This window comes from Mus caroli, unplaced genomic scaffold (genome assembly GCF_978045245.1).
Source record: "Mus caroli unplaced genomic scaffold, Mus_caroli_1 scaffold_15, whole genome shotgun sequence".
In the NCBI taxonomy this organism is placed as follows: Eukaryota; Metazoa; Chordata; class Mammalia; order Rodentia; family Muridae; genus Mus; species Mus caroli.
Genome location: NW_028227270.1, coordinates 8,959,452 through 8,983,070, shown reverse-complemented (window position 1 = coordinate 8,983,070; position 23,619 = coordinate 8,959,452). Strand labels below are relative to the sequence as shown.

General features: G+C 43.3%; 1 protein-coding gene across 3 annotated transcripts in view; it reads left to right on the top strand.

The window, feature by feature from the left end:
* Positions 1-5,395: 5,395 nt before the first annotated feature.
* The window catches only part of Il6st (interleukin 6 cytokine family signal transducer), a 42,456-nt gene continuing 24,232 nt past the window's right edge, over positions 5,396-23,619 (top strand). Inside the window, exons 1-6 of one of the 3 annotated variants that reach the window (XM_029468221.2) lie at positions 5,407-5,563; positions 10,717-10,776; positions 13,898-13,984; positions 16,314-16,392; positions 20,974-21,279; positions 22,432-22,552. In XM_029468221.2, the coding sequence (XP_029324081.1) occupies positions 16,329-16,392; positions 20,974-21,279; positions 22,432-22,552 (491 nt within the window). In that variant the 5' untranslated portion in view covers positions 5,407-5,563; positions 10,717-10,776; positions 13,898-13,984; positions 16,314-16,328. Of the gene's footprint in view, positions 5,564-10,683; positions 10,777-13,897; positions 13,985-16,313; positions 16,393-20,973; positions 21,280-22,431; positions 22,553-23,619 lie in introns of all 3 variants that reach the window. The other 2 variants (XM_029468220.2, XM_021180029.3) reach the window with 2 other exon arrangements.

Sequence of the window (23,619 nt, the reverse complement as noted above, 5' to 3'; positions counted from 1 at the left end):
TGTTTTCTAGAGCTTCTAGGAAAGGCAAGCGTTTGCACTTCTGTTGGAATGGTGTGGCTTGAAACTGCTGCAGTCATTTTGTTACCACAGAGTAAAATCACGAAAATGACTCAGGCAGGCGACCACAGAGTAGAAACCGAGGCTCCAGCCATATTGTCGAGGCTGAATGGACAGATGGAGAGAAGCCTGCCCCCTTTTTGGCAATGTGGATCAAAGCTTACCTGACGCCGGTGGGTCAGAAATGTTAAGGAGCCCTCGCTGATACATAACTCTCTGTAAAGATGACTGTCTAGTCTGTAAAATGTGAATAATAGTTCCACTGTGTTTGAGAGCACAAGAGTCCAAATCCCAGGGTCTGTAGAAACTGCCTTCCTCCTCTGACAGCCAATTACTTTGTTTCTAAGGAAGCTATTTCATTATTGGAAGGGTTAACGTCTAACACAGCACAGAAGTGAACATTATTATTGCCATTGCCATCCTGATGTTCTTTTTAAATTGTATTTTATTCCTTATGATTGCACATGTGTCCATGTTATGTGTGTTTATGTCGTTTGTGTGTGTGTATGTGTGTGTGTGTGTATGTGTATGGGTGTGTGTGTGTGTGTATGGGTGTATATGTGTGTGTGTATGGGCATTTAGGTGTGTGTGTGTATGTGTGTGTGTGTATGTGTGTGTGTGTGTAGGTGTGTATGGGTGTGTAGGTGTGTGTGTGTGTAGGTGTACATGCCCTTATACACCCACACAGAAGCCAGATGTATCTACTGTACCCCCTTCTACTTCATTCCTTTGAGACAAGTTCTCGTTCACTGAACCTGGAGCTAGGCTGGCAACCAGCCAGTCCCAGCAATCCTCCTGTCTCTGCCGCCCACAGCACTGGGGTTACAGATGAGTAGATGGCATGCCCAGCTTTTGATATGAGTGCTGGGTCTTCATGCTTACAGTACAAGCTCCACCGAGCTGGCTCCCTGGTCCCAAGTCTGAGTATTTGCTGCCTCAGGACACAGGGCATCTTTAGTGTTAATCAGTTGGTTGGAATTGTGATTTCATAGTCTTCAGTACTTAGAACACTTCATACTTCATATAAATATGTAATGAAAAAATGGCAGAAGTATATATAGGGTTTTTTTTTTAAATAAATCAAAGCCAAAATGTACTCATCAAATTTAAATGACATTCAAGTGAGTAACTCCAACATCAAACATTTTAACCCAATCCAAAGAAAAAGTTCCTTAACACATGTTGAGAAATGACAGCAGGAAAATATTAAGTCTTCGTTTTCCTAATGAAGCCATTGTTTCTGTAAGAGTAGGAAAGTCTGTGTGTGTTCAGTAAGATCAAACACCGTGCTCATGTTCTTGGTCCAAAGCAGGGGCAGCAGCCGGACAGAGATCAACAGGCAAAGCAGGGGCAGCAGCAAGACAGAGATCAACAGGACCACTTCCGGTTTCCAGATCGTCTCAGCTCTCTCCTCGTGGTCCCCTGAGCTCCTGGACTTTGTACGGGGCATCTCGGCACTCTCAGAGGCCACAGTGGAAGCCCCCAGTCCACCCAGGGCCACTTTCCTGTACTCTGACCAGTACAGTCTCAAATTCACATTCAAGAAGGGGACTAGATCTAATTTTAGCATAGAGAATTTTGTGACTCTGTAGCCCGCCCAGGGGAGTATGGGCATATGAACGAGGCAGAGGAAACTCTGTTCCTGGGGTGTTCATGCACGAGCGCTCCCTAAACACCCCTTTACTGTCTTTGCTCCAGTGTGACATTGATAATCATAACACTGATATGAGTATTTGCTTACTTATATATCCTGTTATACTTTTACTCCCTTGGGGAAAAAAATATATGTTTTTTTTCCTAGACATATATCAGTGCTGGAACATGATTGACGGTAAATGTTTACTGAGGAAATAAACAGAACGGATTGAAATAATTAGCACCTCCCTAATTCCTGGAATTCATGTCCCCAAAATAGCCTAATGCTTGACGTAATAATGTCATTCTCCAGACACAACCCTTAAAAAAAATTTGATTGACTGTGAAATAATATTCCTTATGAACATTGTGTGCGTGTGCGTGAAGGACCTTCCTTTTTGGGTGACAGAAGGGTAAAGAGGAAAAATGGCTACATATCAACAATAGTTGGATCCTACATGGGAAAGAAAAAAGTCAAGGATGCTCACAAGTGGTACTCCTGACCCTTCCCAAGAATAATGACACAGATTCCGACACTAAGAATAAACACTGGGTACCGTCCAAGGGAAGGGAACATTGTTAGGAACTAGGCTGCTAAGGCAGATACGGCCGAAGATCAAGGGAACTGAAGGCCCTGGTGAGAGTCTTGCTAAAACGGCTGATTATAAGTTTCTCATTGCTTAGGAAGACGAGAACAGGTAGGAAACAACTGACCAGCTCTGAGAACAAAGTCTCAAGGTCACCTTGAGGACAAACTGCAGATTCCGTGGGAGTGAGCACAAAGGCTTACAGCTGTAGGCGGCTAAAGGTACTGAGAAGGAAACACAGCCCCAGGTTTAGGAGAGATGGCATCGTTTCTTTAGCTGACTGGGCTGGAGGTGTGGCTTTACCTGTGGACCGCTTGCGTATAAAATGAAGCTAGTGATCTTTGGAAAGGGATGAGAAATGGTGAGCTCAGAGCAGACACTGAATCATCAACTAGGAGGCTGCACTCAGTAGATGACATTAGGGCGGGTGACCAACTACAAGACTGACACAGAGTTTCAGAAACATTCCAGGACACAGACAAGGAATTATGCAGCTATCCCGGTCAGGGCCAGATTAAGGTAGACCAAAGCAGGTAAAGTTTGTCTTGGCACATTTGTCATCTTCATCCTAGAGCATGTGTCATTAGTTTTGCTCACCTGTCTCACTCACAGATGGAAGGTGGGGCATATGACACTTGTCTACCCAGTCTTCTTCCTATCCGCTCTTCCACCAACTGGTACTTATTATCAACCATATTTAGAACCAACAAGATGTTACAACAGGAAAAAAAAAGAACAAAACCCCAAACCAAAACCCATACATTGCAATGTTCAATGAGGATTTCTAGTGATAAATTCTTAACTAGAAAGGGGCTATTTCCTGACCAATATTCTACAGAGGGGTCTGGAAAATCAAGCCACTCCCACAGAGTGGTGCGTCCTTCCTAGTGTCTTGTAGTTCTGGAAATGCTTCATCAAGCGTTGATTTATCTTTTCGGTTTAGGATTGTTTGTCAAAGTTGTTGGGTTTTTTGTTTTTTTTTTCTTTTCATGTTTGTGTGTGCCTTTGTGAGTTTATGTGCACCATGTATGTGCAGGGGTCCCTGGAGATCAGAAGAGGATTCCCTGGAACTGAAGTTACATTGGCTGTGAGCCACCTGAGATGGGTGGTGGGAATCGAACCTGGGTCCTCCGCAAGAGCATCAGGCGCTTTAACTGCTGAGCCATCTCTCTAGCCCCTTTGCTCAGGATTTTAATCACTCTCACAAAGTGTGAGTTGCTGTGTGCCAAGGCCTGAGCTGAGCCAATACAGACAAAGTGATAAGTCATGTATGCGACATAGGCAGTATAGACCTTCGGATTCCCCACCCATGGTCCAAGGCAGGTGAATCCATTATAAAACATTCACCTCCTTCTAGCCACAACCACCTCAGATAAACAGAATTTTAAATAAATGCTGTAATGCAGAAAGGTCTACTGAGGTGCTGTGGCAGAGGAGTCATCCGAGGACACCTGATATTTACTGAACAGTGCGTCAAACCCTCTCCGCGTTTTAAATAAGTTAATTCTTGCACCTTAGTAGGTCAGAACCATCCTCCTCCTTTTGCAGATGAAGAAACTCAAGACTTTTCCAAGGTCACAGCAGTGGGAAGTAACACCCTAGGATTTGCATTTAAATAGTCATTCTGCAGACCTACTAAACACTGACACAAAGCACCTTTGTAAGGTCTTCAATTGAACAAAGGCCCTTACAAGTCTTTTCCCTCCTTTCGATCTTGTCACGCCCTGAGGGTTAGCAGGCCACCCCGAGCAAGAGACAAACACATCTTTAGCTTCAGCACATCAACCTCTAGTGAGTTTGAGACTCTTTTAGCCAGGCCCTTGGCAGTGTTTTTTCAAACTAGCTGACCAACAGCTAAGGGGTCATAATTTAGAGCTGGGGGTATAGAGATGCAACAGAGGCAAGAGGGGGGGGAGGGCAGGGAACAAGACTGCAGTTTGATCCATTTTATTCCATCTGAATTGTCAATATAACAAAGAACTTTACAATGACTAATTAATGGGTATTTTTTTGCTCCACAAATCATTATGTTAGCCTTTTTCCAAAAGTCTCTAGCCTTCTCTCTCTTTCTTGAGTCATTTCTTCACTTTTAAAAGTTTTTTATTGGGAATTTTATACAGTATATTTTTACCATATTTTTTTTGCTGTCCCCCCAACTCCTCCCACACACCCCTCCATCCTGTCCAGCTTCCTGTCATTTGTCTCCTTTAGAGCATAACAAAAGGTAGATGTTGGGAATGAGAAAATCAATTTCCTTCAGTGTTACACTGATTATATCAATTGCACTCCAAGGGCGGGCTCCGTGCTCAGTAAAAGATAACCAATGCAAATTGGAGTGTTTCTTTACAGTTACACATCCCTTATCTTTTAAGTTTCTCAACTTGCTTGTATACACACTACATAGATACATCACACACATGCACGCACACACATTGCAGCCTTAAGGTCGTTTTCCAATCAAGGGAAGGGTGGTGGATTACAATGAAATAGGTTTTTCCTTGGTATTTCTAATCACACATCAGGCGACTCAAACCGCAAAAAGATAACAGTTTCTTGGCAGGTCACCAGTTCACGGATCAATCAATGACACCCAAACTCATTTACTAACAACAAAAAAAATTGCACGGTAGCAAGGTTCGTTTACTTAAGCCTGGGTCCGAAGTGGTCACTATGGGCGAGTGCAGTCAGGGCCACTAAGTCCTACCCCGTCCCTAGGGAGTTCCCTTGCCTCCAGAGTCCCAAGGGCCTCCTAGCAGTCGCCGGAGGCTCGCAGGCCCTCGGCGAAGACAGCCCAGGGAGACAGCCGAGGTCCGGGGAGAGGGGTCGCGGGAGGCACCTGGGTTGCTGTCCGCGACCCATTACCCTAGAGAAAATGGAACTTTCCGTTCCGGCCACCCACCCAAGTGCGGCGGGGAAGCCTTCGATCTAGTCTAGGAAAGGCGACCAGGCTCAGCCTCCGGAATCCCGGACGCCGGGAGCCGCGTTACGGGAATCGCAGAGGCCTGCAGTCCCGCCCCTTCGTCTCCGGCGACCCCGAGCCAATGGCCGCGCGCTCCGAGACTGACCAGAGCCAATGAGCTCGCGGTCTCTGGCTCCGGGGGGCGGGGCCGTGGGGGGCGGAGCTAGGAGAGCCCGGGTCAGCGGCGGACCGAGGGTGGCGTGTGCGGTCGGGAGGCCAGAGCTTCGAGCCATCCGGGCTGCGGCTCCGCTGAGGGACCGGTGGTGTGGGCCGGGATCCGCGGGGCTGAGGGACGCTCAGGAGCGGCGAGGCTCGCGTCCGGAAGGTGAGAAGAACAGGGCCCCGGCGCGGGAGGGTGCGGGTTGCCTGGAGCGGCCGCCACCTGGCACCCGGGGCCCAGCGGGGCCGGGCTGGACCGGCGCCGAGCGCACGCCCGGAGCTGGTCGGGCTGGCCTGGGAATCCCCGCATTCCTTCCCTCCCCGCTCCGGGCTCCGACTTCTCTGATGTTGTCACCCGCCTTCTCCAGCCGCGTTCCTGACGCACAGTTCCGAAGCCCCCGCCCCAAAGTCCCCTCGGGATCGCGCGCCCTGGGTGACCGCGTCCTGCGTTCTTCCAGTTCCCGTGCCGTGCTCCCTGATCCTACTCTGGACATGGCCCCAGAAAGTGTGGTCTTCTGTGTTCCCTGCCCTTGATGTTTCTTAATCCAGAGCGAACTTTTCACCCAGACATCTTAACGTTTTGGCGTTGATGAAAGTCCAGTGTTTATAAATATTAACTTTCCCTTCGGTCTGTACCCTTCCTAATAAATCCCGCGTGCCTTTACATCCCGAGAGCAAGCCCATCCATCTTTAGATTTTCACCTCCTCTCCTAAGCGTAAACGTGTCCCCTTCTCCAACTGGCAGGGGGCTCTCTTTTTTTGGAAGAACAACCAAAATTCAGAAACTCAAAGCAAACATAATATAAAGGGCTTGGTCCACTTCTGTTCTTGTCATTTTTCCATTAAGAAGAAACTCATTTTGGCTTAATTTGTATAGTTATTGGATATTACAGCAGCTATACTGCTTCAGAGTACTCAGTGAGTGCCGGAATGTCAGCGCGAATCTTCTGAAAGATTAAGCTGTTTGGTCTGGCCAGTGTTGTAAACAAACTCTTTTAGACCGTGTGTGACTGACTGCCAGCTTCCAGTTGGAACGACTCTTAATGTGAAATTACTGACACATTATCAGGGGATGATCGTCATCGTCTTAATTTTCCAAGTTTGTGTTTATATTTATCATTGGGAATTATTTTTGAGCTATGATCTAGAATGCTACATTTGTAGGACTAATCTGATAGTCGGTTAAATTCTGTTTTCCACAGGTTTCTGGGGGTGGGGTGTGTGTGTGTGTGTCCATTTGCTTCTACTCACAAGAGAAAGAGAGAAAAAAATTACAGTGGGGGAAATGTCAGCTAAGGATAAACTTTATAGTAGAAATTTGTATTGTTGGCATTAGTGATTTAGAATATTACAAATACTGTTACCCGCTCATTTAATGCAACATTCTTATGTAACTGGGCATTTTGTTCTGTTTTATTTATGACTTTGTGTTTTCATTTTGAAATAGTTTTTCCTAAGAGAATGTGGCATTTCAGTTCAGTGCTAGAATGAATACTGATTATTATATACCTATGAAGTGGGTGTTACAATATCTACCTTCTAGAAAAGGGAACAGGCTCAAAAAACATGGCTCCAAAGCCTGTGCTCACAAACTGTTGTATTGATGGATTTCTTATCGAAAATGCATTCCTATAGTTTGGTCTGGGGAGCTGAGTGTTGTCCACAACCCTGCAGTGGGAGCAGGAAGGGGTTTTCCCTGGAAGTGATCTCAGGTGTCATTTTGCTACACATTTGCTTCACCTGGCCCTGGTACATTTGCAACTTGCCTGCTAAGGAAGCAGGAAGTTCTTAAAGCTCTCTCCTCATCTTTGATTGCAAACGTGGTTTGATCACAGGTGAGGTTTCTGTTGAGATTATTTTAGTAAGCATTCAGCTTGCTCTGGAATTTATAAAAGATGCCTGACTAGCACCTAGGGTTTTCAGTTTACAAAATCGGGTAAACAAACCGTGTGAAAAGCTACTCGGATACAGAATAGTTTCAAGTAAATAATGAGTGATACGGAAAGTACTGTGGGCGTTTAGGGATTGGAATTGAAATATTCAGTGGGGTTCCCAGAGGTCAGCCTTGGAACCTGGTTAAGGTTTGGGTAAAGGGGAAACTAGAGAGATGGAAGTCCGGATGTAGAACTGAGGCTAGAAAGGAGACCATGGGACAAAGTAAAGAACTACCATGTGCTGTTACCACGATATATTCAGTTTACTAACTACTGCTTAGGCAACTTGGTATGTCAGTCACAGAACATTTGGCTTATGTTCATGGGCCCTTCAAAGCCTTATTAAATAGTAGGCCTTACTCACCTCTTTTATACAAAGGCAAACACGTTATTATCAGATTCTATATTTATACATAGATTTCCTGAGCTCAGTCTGAGCCCTTAACTGTAATACGTTCTTTTTCATACCGAATAGATGAGCGGCAGAGTAAAGTGACTATATTGGGTCTTTTAAAGCTCGTGTTTACGCTGGGAATGTAGCCAGTAGTCGAGTGCATGCCTAGCATGTGCCAGGCCCTGGGTGCACCTTCAGCACTGCATACACGCACATTCTCTGTCAGTAGCACTTACATGTGTACATACATGTGTAAACTAAACGTTCTTTTAGTTGTTCCCTAGATGCTTCAAGAGTCTCAGCATGTGAAGTTGTGTAATTACAGTGCTACATGGTGAATCCTTTTAGGGAACTCTGAAAGGGCCCTGGGAACACAGATGTCTGTGAATGTGGGGGAAATTCCACAGAAGAGATGTCAGTTTGGGTCATAAACAATGGGACAAGGCAGAGTCAGCAGGGCACTGGCACTGTAGAAGCAAACCATAGCCCGGGTACAGGCACACACTCCCATCAAGAAGGTGGGCTGGAGGTTTATTGTAACCTGAGCTCACCCTCTAGGTGTGGCTGCCCTGGGAACTGTGAAAGGAAAGACCTGATGCTGAGGCCACGCAAAATGAGGAGCTTAAATATTTGCTTTGCAGTTGGAAAACGAAAAGAGTCATTTCAGCATAATTGGAATAAAAAGCCAGCTTGCTTGTAATTTTCTCCCGGATAATAGCATGATGGTTTGTGAGAAAGACATCTAAGGATAGAGTTTTATTTATGTGGTGGGCTGGGGGTGGAACATTGTGAAAGGGCCTTTCCACATTGTAAGAGCTCTGTCAACTATGCCTGTCCCCTCTATTATTTATTTATTTATTTTGGTTGGTTTTTCGAGACAAGGTTTCTCTGTATAGCCCTGGCTGTCCTGGAACTCACTTTGTAGACCAGGCTGGACTCAAACTCAGAAATCCGCCTGCCTCTGCCTACTGAGTGCTAGGATTAAAGGCGTGAGCCACCCACCACGTCCGGCTGGTATTTTTAAATAAAATTGAATATTGGAGAGCAGTTGGACAGTGCAGGTGATGAAAGCAGTTCTTGGGTTCTCTGGTAGGTGCTGGCTTTTAAACAGTGCTTCTGAACCTCGCTCTGGGAAGACAGGAGCTGGGAGTGCAGCACTGTGCTGTGCTCAGGTCCAGGAGGAGGTTGTGCCAGAGGAGGGGCTGGGAGCTGCGGTCAGTGCTGTGATCAGTCTAGTGCATAGAGACAGATGAGAAGTCTGGATGAGATTGTAACAGAAAAGTCAAGACTTCTAAGACAAGAGAAGAACGGACTTGACTGACTGAGGCAACATAACGCTGAGTGGTTTATAGGTATGTGAGGGTAATTCGTTTCTGTGATAAAACTGATAGCAGTGTTGATACAGGGTGCCAGTATGTGTAGTTGATGTGTAAGTAGGTATTTGGGGGGGGGGGAGATTTATTTAATTGATTTGCATCAGGGGCAGAATATCTAAGATGATATATAACTAGAATTGACGAGTCAAGCCAGCCAGGATTCTTGAATTTGGTGTGAAGGTAAGGTAATAGTTGAAGTTACATGTCTTCACAGTAAATAGTTTAGAAGAAAAGTAGATCCTGAGTACTTTTTTTTAAAGATTTATTTCTTTTTAAAATATATATTTTTTAAAGATTTATTTATTTTTATTACATGTAAGTACACTATAGCTGTCTTCAGACACTCCAGAAGAGGGAGTCAGATCTCATTATGGATGGTTGTGAGCCACCATGTGGTTGCTGGGATTTGAACTTCGGACCTTCGGAAGAGCAGTCAGGTGCTCTTACCCACTGAGCCATCTCACCAGCCCGAGATTTATTTCTTATTATACATAAGTACACTGCAGCTGTCTTCAGACGTGCCAGAAGAGGGCATCAGATCTCATTATGGGTGGTTGTGAGCCACCATGTGGTTGCTGGGATTTGAACTCAGGACCTTTGGAAGGGCGGTCAAGTGCTCCTATCCACTGAGCCATCTCACGGGCCAGGAGATAAGAGCTACTGGAGAATACAGAAAAGTAGCTGAGGCGAGAACCACCTACACTGTATTTAAACCAGAAGGTCTGAGGACTTTGGAAAGTAGAGAGGGTGGTGGAAGGCTTCAGAACTGTGGGAGGCGGTGTCCTGGGGCTGTATCTGTGAGTATACCTGAGACTCTAGAGGCTGCTCTAAAGCTCAGTCTGGAGCAAGAACTCAAATTCCTTTTGGTAAAACAAGTGAGTGGCCCTGTTATAAGTTGAATGTCCTGCCTTCAGATTTTCAGAATCTCTTTAGTAGTCACATTCACCCTTTGTTTAAAGGAAGAGTAGATTAATCATTTCTTGTGAATAGTGGCTTGCATACTGCACAATCCTTTTCTGTTTGGATGGTCGGCCTTCTATCCATCCTCTGCAGCTGCAACCTCTAGTGCTAATTGAACTCATGTGAGCTGTATTTCCAATGGCACAGCGGTGGTTGGGAGACCTTCTCAGTGGTGGTCTTCCGTCATACATACACTGTTTTCTCATTCTCAGAACGCTTACTTTATAGTGCTCTTGAGCCCCCGACTAGGAAATTCTCTGTTCCCAAGGCACTCTGCATGTATTTTACCTGTTAGCTTTGAGCTCCCTGTAAGCAGGAACTGTTGGCATCAGTTGTACTTGTAGCATTATATTTCTTAAGTGATGGCGAGAGTGTGGATCTCTATCAGAGTTCTCATAAAACTCTCATTTGACTGAAATAGGCAAGATAATTTGTAAAAGTCTTATGTCCTCACAGGCCATAAATGTCTTGTGTTTTCCAGTACATACGTGATCTGACTTTTGCACGTAATTCTTTATTAACTCTGGAAGGTGTTTGTATAAAAAATATCTTTTTACATGTTTGCTCCTAGGACCAGTTGTCCCAGAGTATATCTTTGAATAATGATATAATTTTTTATCAGATTTTGTCTTGTATGTTCTCCCTGTGTTGCCAGCGCTAACCGCCAAGTCTTCAAGCACCTGATTTTCCTTTCTGAGCCAGCTGAGACTTGCAGGTGTGTGCACGATCAGCTTATAAATTCTTTATTGTTTATCTGGTTGTTTGTTTGTTTGTTTTCTGGTGTCAGGGATGATGCACACGAGGGCAGCTGTATACTACTGAGCTGCATCCCAGGCCTGTAAGCGATTGTGTGTATTGGAGTTTATTCGCCTCCGTGCTGCTGACTTGTCTAGTCTTCTGGGCCCGTGCAGGTTTTAATTGTCTTTATAGTGTCTCTGAGTGCTGACCCGCCAAGTCCTTTTTGCTGTTGGAAGTCGGCTTAGTGTCTGTTTTCGAATTGAAATTAATCGCTGTGTAAAGCTCATGATAAACCACTCTGCTTGTGTGGCATTTTTATATTGTGAAATTCTTTTATAGTTCTGACTAGATTTTTCCGACTCCAATGTTGTTTTTGATGCTATTATGAGAAATACGGTTTTCTGTTACATACCTTGGCTGGTTATTGCTGATGTGCTCTGGAGTGGTGCTTTTTAAATAATCATTTGTTTCAATATTACACTGAATGTCTAGGAGTCCTGATAGTTTAACATGTTATTTGTCATTGTAGCAGCTACATGTTTCAAAACTGCTAAAGACTATTTATCACAACAGTGTAAAAGCCATAAAAGAATAATCAAATAAATGGGAAGAGGCAAACTACAGCCCGCCTCTTCTTTGTTTTGTTTTCCTAAATAAAGTATACTCAAAACTGTCAAGCTTAATAATAACAATGAAACAGGTGTAATTAAAAATTAGAATATTCATATGTCATACCATCCAGAAAGCTGTGTAGCTAAACATTATACCTATCACAGGGCCCAGTCATCTATTCCTAGAATTCACGTCTCAGAATTATAGCATGTGTCCACACAGACTCTGCACGAGTTAATTTGCAGTATTATGTTATGTTCACATGCAAATATTGTTTCTTTACCTCATGAGCATATCATATGCTAAGTATGGATCTGAATCCTAGAGACAGGTACAAACACAGACAGAAACTGCCTCCTTTGCTTACAGTCTGTTTGCGTAATACACACAATGTGCTCATTTCTTAGGACCAATGTAACAAAGTACCATACATTAGGTGATCTAAAATTACAGAAATGATCCTGTGTGGTGGTGGAGCACTCGGGCAGGAAGAGGCAGAGGACAGAGGACAGAGGACAGAGACCACAGGCAGAGGCTCTTCTACAAAGTGAGTTCCAGGATAGCCAGAGCTAGCTACACAGAAAAAGCCTGCCATGAAAAGATAGAGTGATAATTTGATAGGTAGATAGGTAGGGAGAGATAGCGAGATAGAGAGGGGGAGAGAGAGGGGAGAGAGGGGAAGGGGGAGAGAGAGAGAGAGAGAGATTGATTGACTGACTGACTTACAGAAATGCTATTTATTTTCTCCAGACGTCCTTCTGGTAAGAAGGCTTTGGCTCTTCCTAGCCTCTAATAGTAACCATGTGTTGACTTGTTTTTAGTTTGTGACTGCAGTCACTCCGATCTCTGCCTTCTATCATATGGCATTTTTCTGAGTCTCTCTTATTGTTCTGTACATTTGCATCAGCAGTGAGGGTGACCCTCCAAAGAGGGTCATGTTTCGAGGTCCTAGGACTTGAGTGAACCTTTTGCAGGGGACACAGTTTAACTTTGAACAAACAGTGGGCAAAATAAGAAAATTATATGGCATTTTAGAATGGGGGTTGGCAAACAATGGCATGCAGGCCAAATCTGGCTTGCAGTCTGTTTTTGGAAGGAAAGAAAGTCTAAACATTTATCTGGTCCATTACAGAAACGTATTTGCCAATCTGTTATAGCTGTCTCAGTATTCTAAAGAAGAAAACAAAAGCCTGGAGGGGTAGGGGTGGTAGTAGAGGCAGTTTAGAGAGGACAGGGAAGACCTCTGTGGGAAGACTCAGAGCACAGGCTGCAGACTTAGCCTCTGCAGTGCTTAGCGAGTTCAAGCCTGGGGTGGTCCATGAAGAAAGCGTCCGAGCAACTGACAACACTCAGCACGTGTGCACGCTTTGGAAAGTAAGCCTCGAACACTTACTCACATACAGCGATGAAGGTGTAGGTGTAGAATTTTGTGAGGCTCTCCACCAACGTCTTCACTAGCTATTTTTCTTGGTAATATAGAGACTTCTCATGCCACCTCTGCCTCGTTTATCATTTGAAATTTTAAAAATTAGGTTACAAGTTTAATTCCTTGTTATTGGGTCATATCAAAGATTTAATGCATAGAAAGCAGCAATACAAGGTTCAATACTTTGCCTAAATGTCAGGTTATTTAAAAAAAATAGCTGCCACGGCTCATGCTAGAATAACTTAGTGCTGTGTATAGTTGAGCACTTGAGGAGTCAGCCATTTTAGTGCCAGTAGGAGACCAAAGGAGTCAGCCTTCTGCTAAGGACCTGCTATGGCTTCCTTCAACAAAATGCCCTGTGCCATTACATAGACATCAAGAGGGGTGAAATAGGAGTAAGTGACCTTACTGTTTGCAAGTATGTATTAACCAGTGGTTCTCACCCTTCCAAATGCTACAACCCTTTAATACATTTCCTTAGGTTATGGTGACCCCTAACCATAAGAGTATTTTCATGTTACTTCATAACTGTGATTTTGCTTCTGTTATGAATTGTAATGTAGATATCTGTGTTTTCTGATGATCTTAGGTGACCCTTGTGAAAGGGTCATTAAACTCCTAAAGCAGTCATAACCCACAGGTTGAGAACCACTGTATTAAACATAACTCATGATCCCAAAGGCTCGGGCAGGAAGATTACTTGAATTTAGTCGTTAATGGCCAGCCAGGACATCATAGAAAGCCCTGGTGTCAAAGGGTGCGGGGAGACATAGTGATAACCGCTTCACTGAGTTACTGAGTCCTCTCAGCCAAGTACTTGAGGTTATTGTGTTCTGCAGCTTACGTCTCTAACATGTGCTACTTGCTGCCAACCTGCAGATGCAACACCAGTGAAGGATTTAAAGCGCAGGCGTCCAGGTGGATCTAGACGTTCAGGAAGGACTAGGGGTGAATAGGACCAAAATACATTGTATGCCTGTATGACGTTCTCAAAGACGAGTAGAGAAGACAGCACTGTAGTCAAGGTCAGCTTCTGAACAAGGCTCTTCTGTCTTCACAGGAAGACCCGATAGAAGGAACATGACATCTAGAGGCAGCGAACTTGTTTCAGATTCATGCTTTATCATTTCTTAATTTCGTATGTTGGGTAAGTAATTTGTCTTCTCTGCATTTTCGTTTCTCGTTTGTAAAAGCCCAATAAATAATCCCTGCCCTACCTATCTGCCTCCCAAGGATACTGGGAGGCCTGGCTCCTGTTCGAGCAATCTGACAGGAAACAGCCCAGTGTCTCTTAGCAAGGACTGGGAAAGAGTGAGGTAAATCATTGTAAAGTGAATCAACACAGCCAAGGAGGACGGTATTGTGTGGATGCGTTTGGAGTGACACATTCTGCTCCCTCCCCAGCTCCTCAGGGGACAGAGAGAAGGAGCTGAGCCCTAATTCCCTTCCCAGAGTAGCAGCGACTGCAGTCCTTACTACTCACTCTCCATTCTGCTCTTGGGTTACATTTTAAGAATGGAAAGAGACATAAAGGCCATAGGATAGGCAATAAAAGTGTTTAAAGTGGCACAGTTATTAAGTGTTAATTAGGTACAATTAGGCTGCTTTTTTTCCCCCTCCACTTGAGAAAAACCTGTGGATTGAAAGAACAAACAGCGCTGCAGTCACTGCATGTTTGTTCCGAGTTTCCCAGCAATCTGTGTGATACCCATTGCTCCAGAAAATGACTTGTGGCACACTTTCCAGCTGTTCACTGCTGTTGGCTCGCCATATCTGAGCAGTTACCAATAGAGAAGATCCACTCCGTTCTGAAATAAACCTTTCTTGCATCTTCAGTTACTAGTCACGTTAGCTTTTTAAAGCTTCCTAGATTCGAGGCCAACCTGGTCTACAGAGTGAGTTCCAAGACAGCCAGGGCTACACAGAGAAACCCTGTCTCGAAAAAACCCAAAACGACCAAATAAACAAACAAACAAACAAAAGCTTCCTAGAAAGCCAAGTTCAAGGAAGTCACTTAGGGCAGAGTTTTTGCAATATATGCATATTCTGCAAGATGTGTGAAACAAGAGGAACACTTAATACACCTTTAATTCGAATTTTTACTCTCAAAATCAAATGAGAAACGTAACAGAATCCTGGCCGTTTCAAGCAGAGTAAATCACGAGGAAAGTCAGTTGTATAGAATGCCGCATGGAATCCTTTTGTTCTCTGATGCTCCTTCCTCACATCTCAGTGACAGTTCTTAAAATTAGGAAGTAATACTTTCTAGTCGTGACAGTGAAAGGCTTTTCTGTTTCCCCATGCCATGCTCAGTCACAAGCCCAGCTGCCTCATTCTGTATTGATGTGAGGGTTCACCATGTCCCGCGTGCCCCGACAGTCTTCTTGCTGATTGCTATGGCTCTGTTTGTCTGGTTGCTTCTTGTCAGGTTGTGTTTTGTTTTTTTTTGTTGCTGGGGATTTAAACCTATGCAGGGCGCCTGTGCTGTGGACCTGCCTTGGGCACCCATGAAACATTCCTGTGTGTGTACATTTGGAAGATGTTAGCATGTGTTTCTCTCAATATATATACATATATATGTATATATATATGTATATGTATATGTATATATATGTATATATATACACGTATATATGTATGTATATATGTATGTATATATATGTGTATATATATGTGTATATATGTATATATATGTATATATATAATGTTGTTTGGTTATAATTAAGGTTTATTGTATAAATACTAAGAAAGAAACCTGTGGGTCATGATTTTTGCATAGTACATGTCTCTTTTGCAAGAGTGCTGACTGCCTCACCCTTACCAACATTTCAAGGATATTGAAATATTGCTTCACTTGGGAAGGCTTGCTAAGATAACCAGAATGGCCCCTTCTAGAGTAAAAGGCAGGTGGGCTTCCTGCTCACTGTAAGGTGTGAGTTCCTTCCTAAATCTGATCTTTGTATCCTGGAAGATAACTTACTCTCTGCAGGTATCGCCTGACCTCACAGCTCTCTGGCTTGACCTGGTAGCCAGCAAGAAGAAGCTGTTGCTACTTTGTTGCTGTTGCTCAGAGTCGTGTTGTTTCTAACTCGAAAGTCTCACAGTGTTTTGCTTGTATTCATGAAACTGCTGCATATCAGACAAACTGAGCCATAACAATTAGAGAGAAGACTATGTAAGTGGCACACACAGAACCGCTAGATAACAGTCTCCTGGTACCACTTAAGGACCAATTCTGGCTTTTGTTTTTGTTTTTGTTTTTTTTTTTTTATGTAAAATACCTACGTACAAGTAATGAGCGATGGAGGACTTCAGACATTTGTGCAGCCATAACTTTAGTAAACATAGAAAAATATTCCTCTTCTGTATCCATATAGGTGTTTTAGCACCTTCCGGAAAATAGCCACACAATAGAAACAAGCCTGTGTTTTAGCCTGTGTGAAAGAGACTGGGTTTTTACATCATGTCTGTTACAGGAACATCCCTGCAAGATGTCAGCACCAAGGATTTGGCTGGCGCAAGCTTTGCTGTTTTTCCTCACCACTGAATCCATAGGTAAGATTCATGAAATGTCCCTACTCTACAAACCAGACTTTCATATTTTAAATGTTATATATTAGGTTTATGTTTAGTAATCATATAGTATGCATATGGATTCTTTCTGGGGTCATTATTGAAAGAAGTGTCTTCAGTACAAATATGGTAATTCGTTTTGTATCATTTGAGTTTCATCAACAGTAAATGCTAATTAGCTCTATCTCAATAATGTTAAGTTGGGGGATGTGAAAAATGTTGTTTTTGAATAAAGGACTGGGAGAAAAATCTGTTAATTCGTAGTCCTTTTCTTCTCCTCAATTACCCCAAACTCACCAAGCAGAGTGGTTGCTTACCAGAATGACGTGGCGGTGGGGGCTGATTGGTGACACTGGCCTGATGGTGGCCTGAGACCTGCTGTCTACCATGTGGTGCAAGAGGACATTAAGAATTTATATTTATTTGAAGAACTTAAAGAATGGGGTTTTCTCCACACGGACACCACCTGCATGCCTGGTGGCTGGGGCGGCGAGATGAGTGTGTGGAACCCCCTGGGGCTGGAGGTACAGATGGTGGGTTGCTGTGTGGATGCTGGGAATTGAACTCTAGTCCTCTGCTCCTCTGCAAGATTAGCAAGTGTCCCTAACCACTGAGCCATCTCTCCAGCCCTCAGAAAACTTGTAACAGTTTGACATAGCCATGACAACCGAGCATGTGGCCAACGGAGCCAGCAAACAAAAGTACGGATCTATGGCAGGTTGGAAGAAAACACCGGACCGCTGTCACAGTTTGAAAAGTACCCATTTAGGTCAGCTCTCTTCACACAGAGGGGTTCAGCTTGGCTTTGACCAGTTTCCCGTGACAGAAGGTTTTATGTTAACTGAAGACCAAATAGGATGAATAAGAGCCTAGAAACCCACTAGCAAGCATTGGCCAGAACGCAGCCTTAAGGTGGAGCTTCAGAGAGAGACATGGAGGGACCACAAGGCATTTGGCCCAGATAAGTGGACGGAAGGAGAGAAGTAAGAATAACAAGCGGTACATTTGAGCAAATCATGCTGACCTGTATCTGTACTCTTTGCACTGGGAAAAATTGAGGCAGGAGGATTACAAATTCAAGGTCAGTCTGGGTTACATAGCAAGGCCCTATATTCCATCACGTGGAAACTACTTACCATACCAACATTGTTTGGTACCAAAGCCAGACAACACAAATGTGCAAGCTATATGCCAATATCATGATGAACAAAGATGCTGAAATTTCTGATAAAATGCTAGGAATGGTGTTTAACAGCACATTAAAAAGATGATTTAATCTGATTAAATGCATTCATTGCAGAGCTGCAAGGGCTATTCACCATATACAGATGAATAAGTGAACTGACAGCACTAAGAGGTTGAACGATCAGCCCTATGGTCACCTTAGTCGGTGCACTTGATAAATGTCATGTAAAACTTCATAACGGGCTGGCGAGATGGCTCAGCGGTTAAGATTTAAAAAAACCCTCATAACCAAAAATAATAAATTAGAGATAGAAAGAACATTTCTGTGTAATAAGATCTTGTACAAGATAGACCTGTTTTCACTTCCTTTATTTCTAACCATCTCTATTAAATATGCTACTTGAAGATCTAGCCAGAGCAGTCGATAAGACAAAAGAAGGAATATAAACAGCATCTAGGTTAGAAAAGAGGATATCAGATTGTCTCACTGTGGATTATATGATATTATTTATCAGAAACCCCAAAGAATACGAAATAACCAGAACTAGTTAATGAATTCAACAAAAGTTGCTGAATACAGAATTCACATGTATAGGTCAGAAGCATTTCATATGGTAATGATAAATTATCTGAGAAAACTGTCTTACTTACGGTAGCTCCCAAAATAAATCTAAGCAAATTTAGTCAGAGTTATAATATCTATGAAATATAAACTATAAAATCTAATGAAAGAATCATTGAAAGGACACAAAATATGGACAATCCATGTGCTTGAATCAGAGGAAATCAGTATTGTTAAATTTTCTTTTCAAAGTAGTTACAGAATTAGCAAAAACTTCCTCAGATTCATATGGAACCATAAACACCCAAATGCCCAAAAGGATTGTGAGCAAAATAAATAAAAATGGAAACATTTTATTTAAAAATCGATGGCAAAGTTACAATAATTAAAACAGCATGGTGTGCCCCATCCCTTACCTGACCAGCATGAGAGAGCTGGCTTTGATGGTGTGAGTACCTTCCCTGGGCAGCAGAGTAGAGTTATCTCTGGTGGCAGATGTGTGGGTGAGCCAACCCCCTCACCTCCCAGGACATGAGCACCGGAGAGCTATCTCCACCCCTTGCCAGCTACAGCACTCAAGAAATCTGCTCCGCTCCTCGCAGGGCCACCACATTGGCTCTGCCCCTCACCTGGGCAGCACAGTAAAGCTGACCCTGGTGTCATGGGTGCAGGAGATCTGGTGGGCTCACCAAATCAGATTCTACCCAGGCACAGATACAGGGCACTATGTTGGCCCACCCCAACATCTACCCCACCTATGACTGCTGAAGCTTATGAAGGGGCCAGCCCTATAGACTCAAAGCTACAGGGTCTCTATGACCTAGGACAACAACAGAATATCTGAGAGAAGTCCAGGGTGAAGACTCAGGATTGATGGTGTAGCAGAAGCCAGAGGCCTCCAACCAGACCAGTGACTCACTGCAAAGAACATTTGCAAGCAGAGATATGTGGGCAAAGGGTGTGCTGGGCGTCACCACCACGGCCATGGTGAGATTTTTTTAATGTTTTCTTTGGTTGGGGCGGTTGGTTTCCAGGGCAGATATGAAGGGTTGGGAAGACAAACGGGATTGAGATACTACATAATGTGAAATTTACAAAGAATCAATAAAAAGTTTAAAGAAAAAACCCCAGCATGGTGTGGGCGTAGTCAAGAGTGGTAAAAAGACTAGAGAGCATAGAAGTCAAGTCATTATATATAGCCACCAATCTTTGACAGGGGCACTAAGATATTAGAGGAAGCGCAGTCTCTTCAGATCGAGATGTGGGATAATTGGATATCTGGTTCTTCCTCTCTTAGCATTTTGAAAAATCAACTCAAAACAGACTAAAGACATTTATACATTTATTGGTTGGTTGGTTGATTGATTGATTGAGACACAGTCTCATTGTGTAGCTCTGCCGGCCTGGGAACCTGCACTATAGATCAGCTTGTCCTTGAATTCACAGATATCTGCCTGCCTCTGCCTCTCTAGTGCTGGGGGTAAAGGCGTGTGCACCATACCCGACTAGAGTAAAGACTTTAACTATAAAGCCTTGAACCTCTGAAGTCCCTAGAATTAAGTAGGGAAATGCTTTAAGATACCGGAGCAGGTGGGGAGTTTCTCACTGGGCTCCCAAAGCACAGAGAGGAATGCCTGCGACATGAGCAGACGGACTAAAGCGCAGCACACTTTTAGGTTCGGTTGAGAAAGAAGGTCAACTGAGTAGTACAATTTCAAATCTTACACCTGATAAGGAATTACTACTGATTTTGTGAGGAATTCAACTCAGTAGAAAAATATAAATAATGTTTAAAGGCTAGCAGACCTAGGTAGACATTTCTGAAGAGAAGACATGCAAACGGATAATATCATATAATCTCACTGGTGAAATCTAAAAACAAAAAATTGTTTCATAAAAAGTTGAGAGGAGATGTTCTCAGAGGCTTGGGGTCCTGACTAAGGGAACAAAGAAGGGGTGTGTACTGGGACCCCGTTGTACAGAGACCTAAGTAATATATCTGCTGTTCCTTTGCACAGCAAAGTAACTAAGTGATAATGTATTGTGTCTTTTCAAAAATAAATAAATAAATAAATAAACAAAAGCAATGGAAACTCCACCGGTACCTGTATCTTACAGGATATCCAAAGCAGCCGGAGTTAGAGCTGTCACTGGCAACAGCAGTGCAGTCCCTACAATGCAATTGTATATTTGTTTCACTTCCTATCCAATTCTTTTTTCCCTTCTTTAAATAGAAAGTTTTATTCCACACACTGATGGATAAAATTAGTACATTGCTAAAACTAGTCCAAGTGTTTTCTCAGAAAATTGTACCCCCTACCCTTTGTTAAATCAAACATACTGTCCCGTCTTTCTGCTGTGGGTTACTGTCTTGCTGCAGTCCTGATTTTGGTAGATGGACAGTGTGTCCACCTACCTGTTTTATGGAATTTAATTTAGGCCATCGGGGGGGGGGGGTGGGGGCAAGGGGTGGGTGGGGGATGGGTAGGGTTGACTTTTGCTGGACTCAGTCTGTTTCCTGAGAGAAATCAGAATATTTGACCATGAGCTCAATAATTTTTAGTATTTTATACATTATAACTTTGTATATTTCACCACAATTTTTCAGGCTTAATTGTTCTTTTCCTCCAGTGAGTTATTATAGTGAATTTGTTTTTATAGTCTACACTGAGTGTTGCTATCCAAATACCATTTTGTACTGGAAATACTGTCTTTGAGGTTTTTGTTTTTCCTTGTTCCTGTCATAGTACCAGGCATTGAACCCACGGCATCACGTGTTCTGGGCAAGCTCAGCACAGTCCGTTGTTCTTTTTCAGGTCAACTTTTGGAACCGTGTGGTTACATCTACCCTGAATTTCCAGTTGTCCAGCGCGGCTCGAGCTTCACTGCCATTTGTGTGCTGAAGGAGGCGTGTCTGCAGCATTACTACGTGAATGCCAGCTACATCGTGTGGAAGACCAACCATGCTGCTGTTCCCAGGGAGCAGGTCACTGTCATCAACAGAACCACGTCCAGTGTCACGTTCACAGACGTGGTCCTCCCGAGCGTGCAGCTCACCTGCAACATCCTGTCCTTTGGGCAGATCGAGCAGAATGTGTACGGAGTCACCATGCTTTCAGGCTGTAAGATTTGGGTCTTCTCTTCAATTTTGTCAGACTCTTGAACTACATTTTTAATGGTTTCTGTTAGCCTTCCCAAGGACAGTCACTGGTTCAGTAGCTTTTGGATGTGCTTATTTATAAAACAAACATAGCAAACAAAAAACAAAAAAAAAAAATTTAGAAGCAACATGTATATTTTTACCATTATACACAAATCCAGAAGAGCAACATGGGTGTCATTTCTTTGTTAAAAACATACATTTATCAGAGTCTTGAGAAATGGTTTGACCTGAGACTCTCTGTGCCCCCAAGAGTATTACTGATCCGCAGTTTGGGTCTGTTGATAGCAGCTTTCTGTGTCTCCTCATTATTGAGAAAAGAACTAAGTTCCATAGGTTCCTGAATGGAGGAAGGAGAAATACTAAAAAGATTTGAAGGGAGCAAGGAGGCATGCGTGGGAGGGCTTGGCAGGAGGAAGGGGATGGAGAAATGAGGTAATTATAGTATTTAAAAAATTATTCTTAAAAAAGAATAACTACACAAAGAGTGGAGCCAGTGATCCCGACCTGGGGGCCAGCATTTGCTTTTCCTTCAATCCTCCAGGAAGCGATAGGACAAACATTCCCACCGGTGTGGTGGTGAGTGCCAGTCAGCCCAGCATCTGGGATGTGGAACAGAAGATCAGACAGAAGTGTGAGGCCAGCTTAGGCTGCACAGAAGGACCCGTTTTGAAATACAAAAGTAAAATAAAGTAACATTTTTGCTCCTACAACTACCTTTTAATACTAGTTATTATTAATTTTAGAAGACTTAAAAGAGACATTACTGATAATTTTTCTGGTTATATATAAAAATGTATTTTTATATAGAAAACTAAAATGAAAGCAATTAAAGACAGTTACATTAATATAAATATATATATATATATATATATATATATATAGAGAGAGAGAGAGAGAGAGAGAGAGAGAGAGAAAAGGAGAGGGAGAGAGAGAGAAAGAAACACCTAAAATGTATTTAAGAGTTGGAAGAAAAATTAACACGTTTCTCATTTTGCCCATATATTATCTTGGGTTCATTTATCTAATTGAGGTGGGTCTTAGGCATTATATAAATTAGATAATACTTGTCTATATAAGACTTTTAAATTTTAACTTAATTGTTTCCTTATAGTTCCTCCAGATAAACCTACAAATTTGACTTGCATTGTGAATGAGGGGAAGAATATGCTGTGTCAGTGGGACCGAGGAAGGGAGACTCACCTCGAAACAAACTACACTTTGAAGTCAGAGTGGTGAGTGTTACTGCAGCTGTGCTGGGCGATGAGACTGAGTTACTGCAGCTGTGCTGGGCGATGAGACTGAGTTACTGCAGCTGTGCTGGGCGATGAGACTGAGTTACTGCAGCTGTGCTGGGCGATGAGACGCTGTGGCTGGGACTTTGATTCTGTCAGTAGCAGTACTGGGTGACTGTTTTGGGACTTCACGTGCTCTGACAGTGGAGTTATGTGCTCTTCACGGGCGGGCGCTCCCAGCAGTGTCGGCAGTGAGCAGTGTGCACACTCTACCCCAAGCTGCCTTCAAGAGAAGCCAGCCACATTCTGTCCCTAGATACTGTAATACCTAGCTCTACATGACAACTTTCAAACACAACCACATGCTGTTTCTTAGTCAGTGTTCTCGAGGTACCATGGCCATGGCATCTCATATAAAGAAAAACATTTATTCAGGGCTGCTTTACACTCAGAGGTTTAGCCCACTCTTGGCACAGCAGGAAGCATGGCAGCCTGCAGGATCACATGGTGCTGGAGGAACTGAGAGTTCTTCATCTGGATCAGCAGCAGGCAGCAGGAAGAGAGAAAGACACTGGGCAAGGCTTGAGCATCTGAAACCTCAGACCTTCCTCCAGCGACAAACTTCCTCCAACAAGGCCACACCTACCCCAACAAGGACACATCTCCTAGTAGTGCCACTCCCCATGGGCCAAGCATTCAGATAGATGAGCCTGTGGGGGCCATGCCTGTTTAAACCACCACACTGTTGATGTACCTCAACAATCTGAAGTACTCAACGCTTACCTAGTATGAATTCCCTCATTTCTCTCATAAAATGCTTTCTTACACAAATGTTTTAGAATTGAAATTTTTAAAACATTTTAAAACTGTCCCTACCTTTTAAATTGAGAATTCTTCTCTCTCTTAAATGACAGATTCTACTTGCTGCTGTTTTCTTTCCGTGCAATTCAGTGACTTCTTGGATATTGTATAATATTCTCCCATTCCTTTATTTCCTAAAAATTGTTAGGTTTATATATTTGGGTTGGATTATGTTTTTCAAAAATTGAACTCCCGGCGATGGCACG